Genomic DNA, 15,333 nt, shown 5'->3' on the forward strand with positions numbered 1-15,333 from the left:
TTTCTTCAACATTGTAGCCCCAGTACCTAGAGAAGTATCTGATATACAATAAAGTTCAATAAATATTTGTTAAATCAATGTATATTGATGCTGAGGTGATTTTATGACGTCTATTTTAACTGATACCTAACTTCGACAAAAAGAACCCTCTGCCACTGGACTGTCCCTGTACCTTTGGACAAGTTTCTTATCCAATGAGCTGCAATTTATTCAATTTTACCTTATAGGGCAGGTATGGAGGATTAAATGAAGTGCACATGACAACACAGTAAACACTTGAAAACATTAGCTAATTTTTTTTTTCATACTTAATGTGGACATTACCATTACAAAGGGTCGAGTTTTTTGAATCTGGAAAAGTTCTTTTAGGCTTTTCTCCACACAGAAGAATGTTTTACTCAAGACTCATGGGTAGGGCCGGGGAGGTGACTCATGCCTGTAATCCCAGCACTTTCAGAGACCAAGGAGGGTGGATTACCTGAGGTCAGGAGTTCGAGACCAGCCTGGCCAACATATAGTGAAACCCCATTCTCTACTAAAAATACAAAAATTAGCTGGGCGTGGTGGTGCATGCCTGTAGTCCTAGCTACTTGGGAAGCTGAGGCAGGAAAACTGCTTGAACCCAGGAGGCAGAGGTTGCAGTGAGCCGAGATTATGCCACTGTACTCCAGCCTGAGCCACAGAGAGAGATTCTGTTTCAAAAAAAAACACACTCCTGGGTAACATATTTTCTTCTAAATTACTGCCTTTTAATTTTTTAATAAAGTTTTTTCCTCTTCCTTGTCATTTTTCACAGAGAAAGTGTTCTATGATTTCATTAAAGTCACTATAATGTGAACTTCAAGTAGGAGGATGAAGTTGTGATACTGATGTTCAGGGGACATCGTGGCTCACTTGAAGCCAAAACTTTTCTGCACACGAAATTCAAATCTGTGCCACAGAAAAAGGACTACTCACAACACTTTGTCACAGCCATTCCCAAGAGGTCATAAATAGAGCCTGACTCAAAAGGCCTGTTGGACAGGGATTCTTCAAGTAGCAAAATAAACAGACATCTTTTGAAATCTTTTTCTGAAACTCTGATTTTTTTTTTTTTTTGAGATGGAGTCTTGCTTCTTCACCCAGGCTGGAGTCCAATGGCACGATCTCGGCTTACTGCAACCTCCGCCTCCCAGGTTCAAGTGATTCCCCTGCCTCAGCCTCCCTACTAGCTGGGATTACAGGCATCTGCCACCACACGCCCGGCTAATTTTTGTATTTTTAGCAGAGAGAGGTTTCACCATGTTAGCCAGGCTGATCTCAAACTCCTGACCTCAAGTGATCCACCACCTTGGCCTCCCAAAGTGCTGGGATTACAGGCATGAGCTACTGCGCCCGGCCTAAACTCTGATTCTTAATGAGCTATGAAAAATATATCCACATTGCCTCAGCACTACACATATATTGTCTGCATAGCACTCATTACAGGAGAAAAGGAAGGAATCACCAATATTAGTATCATTTCTGTTCCCACATCTACTTTTCCTTCCTGCTCACCCTCGCCACCACCCCTAGCACCTTGCTAGTGTAATTGCCACAATGTGTCCTTACATTTTGGTTGCATAAAGAAAAGGGCACTGAAGGCTGCCTTTGTAGCTTCCCCCATACCAGATGAACTTTTATTAAATAAGCTCAGTTACAGAGCATTTTCAGAGATCAAAGTGTAGCTTCAGAATCATTAAGGACAATATTTATCTGAAAACCTCTAACACTTAATACCAGTTACTCAGCATCTTAACCAACATGAAAATATAAAACACTCTTATTTTCAAGTAGTCCCCTCAGTTCTCTTTCATGATTAAGGGAACATTTGAATCTTTTCTCAGGTTTTTCCTTTTGATCCAAATCACTTCCCCTCTACTTTTCTAATGGCTTTATAACACTTCAACAGCAGGTGGTGCCACAAATGCATGGAAGTAAATTTCTACAGACCAACAGAACTGTCACAGCTTTATTTTGTGACTCATTATTACAACATAGAAATATGCATTTTAATACTTCATATAAAGTTACTGACATACAAATATTTTTTCTTTTTTCCTTTTAATGAAAATGATTTAACTTAGAAATCTGTTGTGAAACTTCTGTCTAGTTTTGCAAGTCTCAGATATTCCAGTGCAAAAATAGACCCCATTACAGACAATGTAAAGTGCTTGGAATGAGGGCCAGTGATGAACAAGGAGCACAAAAACAGCTTCATCTGAGGGTATAAGAAAGGATAATAGCATACCTAAACATTACAGAAATAGAAACGTTCTATAAAAAGGGATGCAACAATTTTAAAAAGAATTAGAGCAAAATTTCTATAGTATTACATTATTACTAGTAGATAATAACAAGGGTACAAATTAATGTCTCAATATCAAAGTGGTTCGGTATTACATGACACATGGCTCTTTGGAAAACATTTTACCTGATATATACAACCACAAGAAGAAAACACAGACAAATCCCTTAGTCAATGATTACTATACAGTGAATGAATGCTGTGCAACATTTTATAGTCACAAAGCATTTGCTTTCAGTACAGATAATAAAATACAGTAGTGTGAGGTTTGGTTGTTTTTTAACAATGAATTGTGCTGGGCATTTATATATAGAGGGCTTATTATTTTCTTCTGTTTTTTTTTTTTTTTTTCATATTCACAGTTGTTAAGTTTTCTGAGGTGTCCAAAAGATGCAAAAGCAGAAATCTTTGAATACGTATCTTGAGAATTTCTGAAACTCACATAGTTACATTCCACAGGGAATATTTAGAAACTTTACTTGATTAAGTATAGAGTTGGTAAAAATTTCTACCACAATTAGGTTTTACACAGAAAATGTAAAAGATTACTATCTTAAAAGGTAACACAATATTAATGAAGATGTATAATTGTAGATTGCTTCTAGCTTCAGAAGAGATCTTTTTCAATCTGTATTAAAATGTTGTGTTTTCTTCAAAATAGTTCACAGTGCCTTTTGATTTTTCAAAATATGGCCTTGAAGTCAGAGAAATTGAAGCAAGGAGTTGCTCATGGATTTACTATAATGAAGAATTAGAATACGTTTTTAGTAAAATGAGAAAACCAACAGAAGTTTGATTTTGAAAAATATTAAATGAGGAGAAATTATTTTATGAATTCTATATTTTGAAGGTAGTATAAAACGCAATGATCCCGTATCATTAGTTACTGGAAATATGCCTTCATTATTTATGTTTAAATCAATATTGACTTTAACTTCTGTTTAGTCATTTATTCCTTTTTAGCAGTGAGTTATGTAACATTCTGTAAATTTAAAAATTATATGTAATTTGAAATCTGAAGTCTTAAGAGTTAATACTTAAATTTTGGAAATAGTGGAAGAAATTAGTAATAATATTGAAAGATCACTTGAATTTCACCAAACAATAGTTCTCATATTTTTCTTGTCTCAAGACAGATAACATTACGCATTTGTGAAACAGTATTTTTTAAAAATGTTTACTGACTAGAAACATAAGACTGGGTTAGAAAATTCTGGAAAACACTCCAAATGGAAGCATTTATTGTTTTTATTTTTTTCTTGATTAGTGACTGAGAAAAGAAAAGTTTGAGATTGTCAGATTTAATGAGGGGTCCAACATCTGCAAAGCCAATTATTTGAAGGTACTAAATGCCATAAACACGAGTTGTATTTTTCAGCAAGTTTTCGGGCTAGCTGTTTTCTCTGTTGAAGAATTCATTGTTTAGACTTGTGACCCTTATACTTTCTTGGCTTTTTGCATTGTTGCAATTAAAAAAAAAAAAAAGGCTGCCTAATATTGTCACAGTGGGCTCCCACAAGCACAAGACAACCTGTATCTGTAAACCAGTGAGCTGGATAAATGGCACACCCTTATACATACGGAACATATTCTTTCAGCTACAGCACACACTCAAAAAGTACTTGATTGATGAATTAAGAGTATCCTAAATGATCTGAAAGAAACTCAAATATAATGTCATGAGATCTTGACCATCACATTGCTTTCTAGGCACTAGTCATAACTGATATGCAAATTTATATAAGAAAATAAAAATAGTGAGGCAGTGGCCATACTCCTTCATACCACAGGGTTCTACAAAGAGGCCATTCTAAGGATTCAGAAGTACCTGTTAGAACTTACAATTCCAAACAACATTTAAAAGTACAGAGATTTTTGTCAAAATACAACTCTTATCTTTTCATTTTTTAGATTAATTCAAACGGCCAGAAATAATAATATACTTGTGTCAAATAAACCTCTTGAGATGCAATGTACCATGTTTGTTAATAGACTGACTTCCCTAGGTTAGAATGCACAATCTCTTTAATCCCAAGCCTTGGCCTCAGCAGCTTGGAGCCCAGCAGCCTGGCTGTTGATTCTTCACCTCTTACCAGGATCTCAGTATATTTAAGTGTCTCAGAAGGACGCCCTATAGACCCATGGCTCAAAGCACAGGACAGTATAACAATAGAACCAAGTTCCTTGTGTCTAGAAACACCCACATTTTTGTTGCGTGTTACTGCCACCAGAATAGCTCATCAAAGAGGGGATCAAAGCAGGATGTTAGCCACACATGGTATCATTTTGCCAACTAATATTTAATGATGTTGATAGACTCTGAGCAGAGAAGCTTTCACAAAAGCGTGCATGACACACCATGGTGCTTCAAACTTTCTGAAAAACTTGGCACTAATAATTCTGGCACACTCATTGCCAGCAATGGATGTGTCACCGGGAAACCAGTCTCCTGGCATGGCATGGCATGGCTTAATGAATGAGGATGTGCATGCCTTTTGATTTTGTAAATAATCACTGACCATGATTACTTGATGAATTATTGTTGCAACCCCAGTGAGAATACACAGGAACAAACAAACAAAAATGTACGATTTCAAACCCCTATGTCCATTGGGTTCCATACTAGAGTTTCACATAGGTATAGGTAAAAAAAAAAACTAAATTCAAGTCTTTCACTTGAGAGCCATATAAGATATAGGCTACAAAGGCACTGCCCCTGTAATGGAATTTTGTTTTCATTGCATTGAATTGCATTGCATTGAATAGTATCAGTACAGTATCCAGTTTGCTTCTTCCCACAGTAACTTCTGGCTCTTTTCTCTGGAACACTTCACATGGTGCAAAGGAAAGTCTAGTTCCTCTTTACTTTCAGCGACCCCATATGAACAAGATTATTCATACATAACTTTCTTTCACTTTCTCATCCTGTAGAAAAGATGTGAGAACTGCAACATCTACTACTGTCTGGTTTTTGTGTAATGAGAGGTCCTTTAAGTGGTCATCATCACTTTGGTCCTTGGCAAAGTTCACAAATACCTGTTAAGAGATTAAGATGGACCTTTGTAAATACCACTCAACTTGCTCATTCTTTATTCTAGTTCTGTTTTTCTAGATGTTGAAATTAGGTCAAGTAGGAGCATATAGAACTGCATAAATAGATTAACTAGAAAACTGTGTGTAAAGGAGGGAAGAATACTTGAAAAAAGCAGTAACAACTTAAAAATTGACTGTCTCTATTGCCTCCTACCCCACATCACCAACTGCTCAGTCATCCATTTACTTTGGTACATACAGTCTTGATTACAGAGAAGAGGGAAGAAAATTTTACGGAGTACCTATTAAGTGTCAGGAGCTGTTTGGTACTCTTTAATCTAATTCAAATAGGATAAGGCACCAAGTAAAATGCCTGGCCCATGGTAGGTACTCACTAAATGGTAGTTATTATGGTTATTAATATAATAAATTCTCACAATAATCCTATAGAGTAGATAGCATCCTCTCCCTTTTCAGGTTCAGAGAGATTTAGTAAAACACATTAGCTAGTAATAGATCAGGAACTCAAGCCCACAGACTGCTCTTGGGCCCATGGGCACGGGTGGGTGGGCAGGAATCCACACCTGAGAAGTAAATCTGTTTTGACACTCAAAGCTTACCTGGTCAAGTGTTGTCTGAGAAACAGAGTAGTCTTCTATGTGGAGTCGCTTTTTGCTCTGGGAGAGGATGCTGAATATCCTAGCCAGAGAAGATAACGAAGATGGAAGCTGGTATTGTAGCATGTTCCGGTGTTTCTCTTTTAGAACACTTCCAGGAAAGGCAAGTCCAAAGAAATCCTGGACAGGCTTCAGGTCAGGGTTGGAGCCTGCTATTCGTACAACTATTGTATAACCATCTCCAAACCTGAAAGCAAGAAAAAAGTATCCAAATGGAGGCTCTCTAGGAGACTATTCAAAAGAATATTTAACCCTGAGAACCCAACTTGTGCCATGAAAACAGGTGCCCCCTGACAGGCCCAAAAATAAGTTTCTGAGAGAAGGAACTAGTTTCATTTACTAAACATGAAGCGCCATGCCACGTGCTGTAAATACATGATCTACTTGAATCCTCACCTGGACCCATGAAGTCTGACAGACGTTTAACAGAGAAACTCCCTGAGGCCCAGGGAGTTCATCACTTGCCCATGGCTCAGAGCTCATAATTGGTAGGGCCAGGATGAAAACCCATTTGGGTTCGACTCCAAAGGCTGTACTCTCACCAGTACTGGCACATGTAAATTTTTTTCATTTCATCTATGGAACAAAGCTAGGAGGTAGATCTTCCAGAGAAACTGACTCGCAGAGAAGTTACATAACATGCCCAAGAGTCACAGAACTAGTAAATGGTAGACAGAATTTGAATGTAGCTTGGACTTCAAAGCCCTCCTTCTTTCCACTATACCATTTTGCTCAGTTTTATTTCCCTTTATTTTAGAGCCATCATGTATATACTCAAAAAGAATGAAATATCAAGCCTTTTCCCTAGGCACTATCCCTAAGAAATTAACTTTGTTACCTATTTTTCAGATGTTGGACACTGCCAAGGCACCTGAACCTTCCATTGACCATAATTGCCATCCTAGTGCAAAGAGCTTCACATTCTTCCATACTGTGGTGAAACAGAAAGAGGTTTTAGTTTCCGAGATTCTCTATAACCATCAGAACAACACCACAGCTTCCAGCATTCTCGCTTCCCAGGGAATCGTATCCTGTTACTAGTACATGTGGATATAGGGATGATGCTGTTCACTGTAGTGCCGTTTACAATCGTGAACAAGTTGGAAATCCAAATGTCTACAAAAAGGGAAATAGCTAAATAAATGAGAGCATATCCTAACAGAATGCTATCCAGCTATAAGAAATGACATTTAAATATACTGACTTGGAATAATGTTTACAGTATATTAAGTGAAAAACAGCAGTATTTATACTGGGCTTGCACATTTGTAAGAATACACACATACACACATATACAGATTTGCATAGGAAAATTCTGCAAACATAAACAGCCCAGTGAAGACAGTAGTTATCTCCAAGTCTTATAATTTCAGGTAATAATAATTTTACTCTTTGCTTTTCTGTATTTTCTGATTTTTACAAAATGAACGCGTATACTACTTGGAAAGTTGAAACATCTCACAGTGTAGAAGCCAAGAGTTTACTACAGACCTATGAGATGTAAGCACTACTGATCTCCCCTCCTTGACAACACTTAGGGCGCAATTCCACAAGAACCGCCGGGCTTTGGGATCCATGCCTGTGGTGGGTTCATCCTGTAATTTGAATAAAATAAGTCTTACTTTCTGGGGAAAAAAAAAATCAAAGATAGATTTGTTTTTACATGCAGAAGCATCTCTGAAACAGCTTGAATTTTAACTTGCCATTCTAGTTATTTCTTGATGGACCAAAGAATTAAAATAAGTTTCAAATTCATTTGTAACCAAGATCACTACTATAAATGTCTTATTGATGCAAGAAACTCAAATATTCTGAGTACTTTTTTATAGAATTAAACGAATTCCTGCAAATAAATAGGGAAGGAAAAAGCCGATTTAGTTTAAATTATCTTTTCATGACTGATAAGAATATGCTAAAACTACCTTTTGTCTGAAACCTCTACTGAAGTCAGTGTAAGATTTGGGTAGAATTCCTTTTCTTCTTTTTTATTCCAGCTGACTCCAGATTACCCTAGTATATTACAATTGTTAGCCTTACACAAGCAAATTCTAGACCCATACTGTCAGGAATACATAAAAGCCTCAACCCAAGGCTTCTTCCTGTAGTAACATCAATGCTCCTGTCTACCGAAGAAAAAGGGTCAAGGGCCACTGCCCAGTCTCATCTATTTTTCATCTCTCCGTGTGTAAAGAACTATGACCTAGTTGCTACCTTGGGGATTTTAAAGCTGTGTCCACACTCTCCATTTTCAGGGAATGAACACAAAGATGATTCGAAAGAATGTTCCAGAGAAAGATCAAATCACATATCCAGCCTCAATCATACAATATGCTTGGAGTGTCTCTATTTGGGAGCATCTGTAGGCATGGTACAGCCACCCCAGTGTGTGCCAAGGGAGAAGCTTCCCTCTGCATCTTTAGGGTGGCTCTGGTGTCCTTCGTGGGAGACAAGCCAATCGTACAACAGCCCTGGACATACAGGACTTTTGAAAAGTCATGTTTTCCACTCAGGCCAGAACAACAGTTTTCCACCCACAGTTTCACTCACCAGAAACACCACAGGAGGCCCGCCAATCAAAGCCATGGCTGTAGAGAGCTTGCGCTTGTTGCCTCCACTGTAGTTACCAGCGTATTTTTCTCCATACTTCACGAGGCCCAGTTTCCGGATTGCCCACTCACCAACCTACAGTGATGAAAAGCACCTTGACTTTTGTCTGGCTTGGAAATTGTATCATGCTCTCCTACCCATATATGTATGAAAGTTCTTTCACTGAGTAGGACTAGATTCTAGAATCATAACCTGACAACTGGTGAGGAGCCAAAGCAGGGAGAAGGAACTCACATGGTGAGAGCAGCGCTCCCCTTCTGCCCACCCAGCCCCACCCCACCACGACTACAGGTTCCCACCCTGAACACAGATGCAAAGAACCAGCATTTGATGCTGCTGCATTCATGAGCAAAAACAGCCTGAAGTCAATGTGTGTGGAAAAGCCATAAAGTATATATTGTCAGGATGCCAAAGGAGACAGACTGGCTTTCAGGTGCCCACAGTACCTTGCCAACTTCTTTCTCTGGTACTCCTCTCAACAGGGCAAAGAACTCCACGTGCTCTCTCCCAGTCAGCAGCTCTGTGATGGCATCAAACTGAGGGCAGTATCCCATGTTCTGATGTACTTCATGGATGTTTGATAAGATACTGCAAAGGACAAGAAAACTAGTTCGATTTTAAGCAAGTAGAGACACTCTGGTCAGACAGTCTGGCCTCATGTTCCTGTAAAGTATGCTTTTCCATTACCAAGATACCAATACATCTGCTGCTACTTGAAAGGACAGCCTTTCTGCCCCCAGGATGCCAGCTCTTCCTGGCAGGCAGGGTCCCTGCCTCTACCCTGTGCAGTCCTTGTACCTACCTGGCTCTCTCAACACTTCAGTCTGCAGGTGCAGTCCCATTTCAAAATTCCTGAGGTCATGCCAACCACTGCACATTCTTTACCAACAATCTCCATCATGCTATCCTGGGGCTTTCATGCTAAGGTCCCATCCTACACTTCACTCTGTTACCCATTCACGTGCACCAAGTGAGAAGGCCCAGAAACTTTGGGTGTGAGCAACACAGAACCTAGCGACACAATTTATGTTGGTGAGGTGGCTTTTGGGATCTATGAAGCCAGTGAAGTGAAGAATCAGATATGAGAGAAGTTCAGCATCCACATTCCAGACTGATGACTGCACCTCGACCATAGAATAGCCATGACCTTGGCCTTTCAGCAGCATTCATTCCTCTCTGTGTATCTAATTAGAGCCCCCAGGGTCAGCCTTTTTCAGAATAAGGATTGAGGCACACGTGAACACCATGCCAGGCCCTCACAGCTATACCAACCAAAACAGTACTTATAAGCAGTCCCTGTGACAAACCTTACTATGAGCTGCTTACTGCTGCCACTGCTATATGCATCAGGAGCCTGGTACTAGGAACAAGCCTGGGAAAGCAGTGGTGCAGTGCTAGGCCTGCTATTCCCAGAATGCCTGTTCTCTTAGGACTCCTTTACATTGCTACTGCAAAAATGGAAGAGACACGAGAGGAGATCATGAATACATTAAGTCCCTTGCTGTTTTCAATTTTACTGGCTATCCCCCTGTCTAGCGTGTTCAAATTCTGAGTCATCGTTCATTAGTGGTTTGGGATATACGTTCAGTGGGTCATGACCAGCACTTTTTTAATGACATGGTATACAGCAGAATAAGAAATAGCAGAGTGCATTACCATTAGTAACAGTAGGTACTGTTTTATGAAACCTTAGGTTATACACGTGAGTGTCTATGTGTCTGTGTATACATACTGCATGGAGAAATAAAATTTATTTCCCACAAGGGTCATGGTCAGAAAAATGTGAAAGCCACTGCCTTGTACTATCTCCCCATATAATAAGCCCAGAGAAGCCCCACATATTTAAAGTACTTAGAGTAACATTATCTAAGTGTCCTGTAAAATGTAGCTGTATTCCCCAAGATCAGATTGCTTTGTGACCTGTGCAGTCTCAGAATGTGGCCTAATGGTGGCTCTATCAATTCATACACTCTTTAGAGAGGGCAATTTACTTTGTAAAGGAATTGTTCCTGAGGAAATAATAAAAGATATTTTTTTGAGACAAAGTCTCGCTCTGTCGCCAGACTGGACTGCAGTGGTGCAATCTCAGCTCACTGCAACCTCTGCCTCTTGGGTTCAAGTGATTCTCCTGCCTCAGCCTCCCGAGTAGCTGGGACTATAGGCACATGCCACCGTGCCCAGCTAATTTTTTGTATTTTCAGTAGAGACAGGGTTTCACCATGTTGGCCAGGATGGTCTCAATCTCTTGACCTTGTGATGCGCCTACCTTGGCCTCCTAAAGTGCTGGGATTACAGGCGTGAGTCACCGCGCCCGGCCAATTAAAGATGTATACAGGGACGTACTTACATAGTGAAAATGGAAATTAATGTGTCCGACATTTATAAGGTATTAAATAAATTATAAGTACATGTACATAGGGGAATTTTATGCAGCAAGGTAAAATTCCACATCTTAGGAAATGTAACCCACTGGGAAATATGCATAATATACTCATTAACAGTAAAAACTAATTTTATCTCTATATATGTCATCTCAATTTTATGGCACATTTGTATGTATATATAAGATAGATTTGGGGTGAAGGAAAAGCTCTAAAACTGGATTGTGATGATGGTTGCAAAACTCTCAATTTACCAAAAATCACTGAATTATACTCTTAAAACAAGTAAATTATATAGTATGTAAATTATACCTGAATAAAACTGTTAAAAGAAAAGAATGGGACTGAAAGGAAATGTAAGTTGTGGTTATCTCTAGATATTGAAATCATTGATGATTTTTATGAGTTTCCTTACCTTTTACTATATTTCAACATTTTTATGAACTCTAAAAGTACCACTGTAATCAAAAACAGCAATGTATTTCTTTAAATAAACTAAAATCAAAGGCTTTGCAGCAAAATCGACCACTTCGTTTCTCACCTATTTTTGTTGAGGAAAGCATCTCCTTTGGTCACAGTGGTATCTCCTGTTAACATCTTAAAAGTTGTTGATTTTCCAGCCCCATTAACTCCCAGGAGTCCAAAGCACTGAAAAAGAAAGATTCACCTGTATAAGCAAACTCTAAAAACGTGAATATAAACGATCCTAACAAGTAGCCACCTCAAACCATTATTCTTAAATATCAGTGAAGAATCAAATATTTTCTTGGTTTTAAGACATTGTATAGGTATTTAAATACGTATTTCATAATGGGACTATTTTAAGTGTGGCTGTATTTGTAAGTATTATTTGAATTGTCGGGTTGAGGCCAGAGTTAATCTGTGAATAACAGTAATGAAAACCAGCTAGCCAAATCGCACCAGCTACTCTGGCCAAGGGCATATAAGAACACAAACAGAAACCAGAAAGGACAAAATCTATTTTTAAAAATCTATTTGAATTTCATTGCCATCCCAAATAGATCACAAAAGTATGTTTTAGATGTTCATGCTTTTTTTAAAACTGCCTTTTATTATCTAAAATCATTCTCTTGATATATCCCATCTTCTTGATGACTGATTGCTCCATACTAGCGTAAATAGAGAAGCCTCTAAAATCCACTTTTACCCCTTAACAAGCATTGTTGTTTGATTGGGTAGAGACAGTCTGAATTAATAGGGACAAACACAATACAGACAAAGTGTCTTTTACCTCACCAGGAGGAATGCCCACACAAATCCTGTCCACAGCAGGCTTCCGCTTCCTTCTGTATATCTGCAAAAAAACAAAATGCAGCCATTCGTGAGCCTCAGTGACTCACAGCTCCCCCAAGCAACTGTGGAAGGCAGGACTGTAAACTATATAAACCACAACATAAGACATGTCCATCAGTCTAAGCCAGAGGCAGATTTGACATGCTAAGAGCCTTGGTCTGCGTTTGTGACAACTGGCTTCTGAATGATTCTGAAGCTCAAAATAAAAGTGAATTTACTTTTTAACCTCTGTTTTTGGAACCGTATTGTTCATCAGTATCTACATAGGTTTTCACTTTTTCAACATATGTATGTATTGTAGATATGTTAAAAATTAAATTCCACGGAGTATAAATTTGTAATAAAAATATTGCAAATACTGCACAGATTACAAAAAAAGTAAAATTTGGGGATGCTAGCATCTAAAGGACTAATATAGACCCTCCTAAGCATTGGATATATATCGGCTTTTTGGACCATGAAACTCAAAATCAACCATTTATTCTCGTACCTTGGTTTTGACTAGATATACAATACTAGTATGTTTTAATAACTTAAACATAAATGTAAGCATACGAAGCCAATACATTCAAAAATGGGAATTTATATTACAAAAGTATTCTCAGTAGGAATTCTTTGATTAAGAAGTCTCCAAGGTGTTTTCAAAATAAAACTGACAGAACCTTGGTATAGAGGTACATTTTTGGAACACAGGCCCCTTTATTAAGCAAGTCAGCAAACTGGTTTACAGCACATAAAGCTGAAAAAAACTGAAAATAAGCTCTTGTAACCTGTACTCTCTCACCTTTGTCAACTCCTTGATTTCTAAGATGTCATTCTGGCCTCCACCATCAAGAATTCTCTGTCTTTCCCGCCTCACATCTTCATCTTCATCATTCAGAGGAGGAAGCTTTGCATTTACAGGTCTTGGGGGGAAAAATAAGAAAAATTAACCTTTCAAACTATTTTTTAGGACAAAGATTCAGTTTCTAATGGAATACTATAAAACCTGCTCGCCACAGTTTCCAGGCTGAGCAGGGAGGGGCTGTGGGATGCCCGCATCAGGAAAGTCAGTTTTATCATATCACATATTCTGAGTCCAGTTCACTCCAACCACCACTGGTGAGTGTTTCCCTGTGTGCCTCCTCTGTGACCCTCAACCAGGTGCTCCATGGGTTCTAAGAAAAAGCTCACCTGGGCCTGATGAAGAATCTGTACTGGATCAGAACAGTAATGAGGAAGAACACCACCCCTTCTACGGCCATGGCGAAGAGGTTTCGTCCCACCAAGTCCCAAGATAATGGTGACACAAAACGATTCTCTCCTAGTAGACACAATGCAGAGACCTGGTCAGAATGGAGGGACCAAAAACCATGGCCCTTCCTCAAATTTGGGCCTGTGTTCCTAGGAATTCACTGATCTTCCAACAAACACCAGTGGCTATCACCCACGGAAAGAAGAAAAAAGTAACAAGTGAGTGATCAATTTCCAAGTCTGATTTGGGAGAACTTTTTATGTCCCAGTATCAATTGGAATTTCAGAGCCAAGGTGTATTAGATTTGTGACATCACTGAAGATATCTAGTATTTCTCTTTTTAACAGGATATGCCAAAAATCCTTTTAAAAAGGCAAACAGGCTGGGCGCGGTGGCTCAAGCCTGTAATCCCAGCACTTTGGGAGGCTGAGGCGGGTGGATCACGAGGTCAAGAGATCGAGACCATCCTGGTCAACATGGTGAAACCCCGTCTCTACTAAAGATACAAAAAATTAGCTGGGCATGGTGGTGCGTGCCTGTAATCCCAGCAACTCAGGAGGCTGAGGCAGGAGAATTGCCTGAACCCAGGAGGCGGAGGTTGTGGTGAGCTGAGATCGTGCCATTGCACTCCAGCCTGGGTAACAAGAGTGAAACTCCATCTCAAGGAAAAAAAAAAAAAAGGCAAACAACCCAAGTAATTTTTACAGTCAGCATTTTTAATAAATTCTCAGTTTTAGTAGTAAGATATATTAGAAAGCACTGTAACCAGATGCCCCTTTCACTATATAATATAACCTAGTGAATCAATTAAATCATGAGATTCAATTAAATATAGTTCCATGTAAATATTCCTGAAATTCCTTATATATCTCCTTTGTACCCCTCTTTTACATCCACTAAATAACATGGCCCATTTGACTATATTAGCTAGTGGATGAATAATAATCATCTGGCTACAGGAGAAATATTTTAACCATTCTAAAGGTAGAAAAAGATAATACATTATCATTTTATAGACTGTGTAAAAGATAATATATGACCTCATTTGCAAGCACATGATTCACCTAATAGAGCCAAAGTCTCCATCTTTCCTTCCGATTCTCTGCCTTCTGATTCTCACAGTGGTGGTTTGACCTTTCTAGTGCCTCTGACAAACACAGCCAGTGGCATGAGCCAATGGAGCCAAGCAAATGTATGTATTTTCCTTACCTACAAAACTGCCCTTTCACTTTTCTCAATGGTATCAGAGGCACAGACAAACAGCTGCATCACAAAACCCATGCCACAACCAGCTGTGCTGGCACGAGCCCTGTCAGTGGGCACGGGGGTGGGGGAACATACTGTGCTTAGTCATCAGCTTTTCTCCAAAGCAAAGGCCAGGGTTCCAAGGCCTATGCAAAGTGCCATATCCATTAAAGCAACCTACAGCCACTGCTTCACTCACCAAACCTTTCCAGGGCATCAGCCATTGCCTGGTTTTTCACCATGTCAATGAGCCCTCGTCCCAGGCAAAAATGTGGGAAGATCAAGAACACAGACTTCAGGATATCATTGATATTATTCAGCTTCTAAAAAAAAAAAAAAAAATGGTGGGGGGAGGGAGAAGGAATGGATGTCATTCATGGTTTATCCTAAAAATGTATTAAATTCTGAAATATGGGAATAAAGAATAAATTTGATTCTCTAGGGACAAACCAGGTCTTTTAATTCAGATACCAATTCAATAGCAGCAGGCATAGGTGATGATATGTAGTAATAAAA

At 39.0% G+C, this 15,333-nt stretch overlaps 1 protein-coding gene across 3 annotated transcripts in view; it reads right to left on the minus strand.

The window, feature by feature from the left end:
* Positions 1-1,960: 1,960 nt before the first annotated feature.
* Positions 1,961-15,333, minus strand: part of ABCA1 (ATP binding cassette subfamily A member 1) — a 156,146-nt gene continuing 142,773 nt past the window's right edge. For 2 of the 3 annotated variants that reach the window (XM_035253552.3, XM_035253568.3), the window contains exons 40-50: positions 15,017-15,140; positions 13,512-13,641; positions 13,123-13,243; positions 12,277-12,339; positions 11,566-11,672; positions 9,090-9,231; positions 8,584-8,718; positions 7,528-7,631; positions 6,875-6,967; positions 5,980-6,223; positions 1,961-5,362 (exon numbers count right to left, since the gene is read on the minus strand). In XM_035253552.3, the coding sequence (XP_035109443.3) occupies positions 5,222-5,362; positions 5,980-6,223; positions 6,875-6,967; positions 7,528-7,631; positions 8,584-8,718; positions 9,090-9,231; positions 11,566-11,672; positions 12,277-12,339; positions 13,123-13,243; positions 13,512-13,641; positions 15,017-15,140 (1,404 nt within the window). In that variant the 3' untranslated portion in view covers positions 1,961-5,221. The remainder of the gene's footprint in view (positions 5,363-5,979; positions 6,224-6,874; positions 6,968-7,527; positions 7,632-8,583; positions 8,719-9,089; positions 9,232-11,565; positions 11,673-12,276; positions 12,340-13,122; positions 13,244-13,511; positions 13,642-15,016; positions 15,141-15,333) is intronic. The other variant, XR_013535675.1, reaches the window with a different exon arrangement.

The sequence above is a fragment of the Callithrix jacchus genome, chromosome 1, assembly GCF_049354715.1.
Source record: "Callithrix jacchus isolate 240 chromosome 1, calJac240_pri, whole genome shotgun sequence".
Lineage (NCBI taxonomy): Eukaryota > Metazoa > Chordata > Mammalia > Primates > Cebidae > Callithrix > Callithrix jacchus.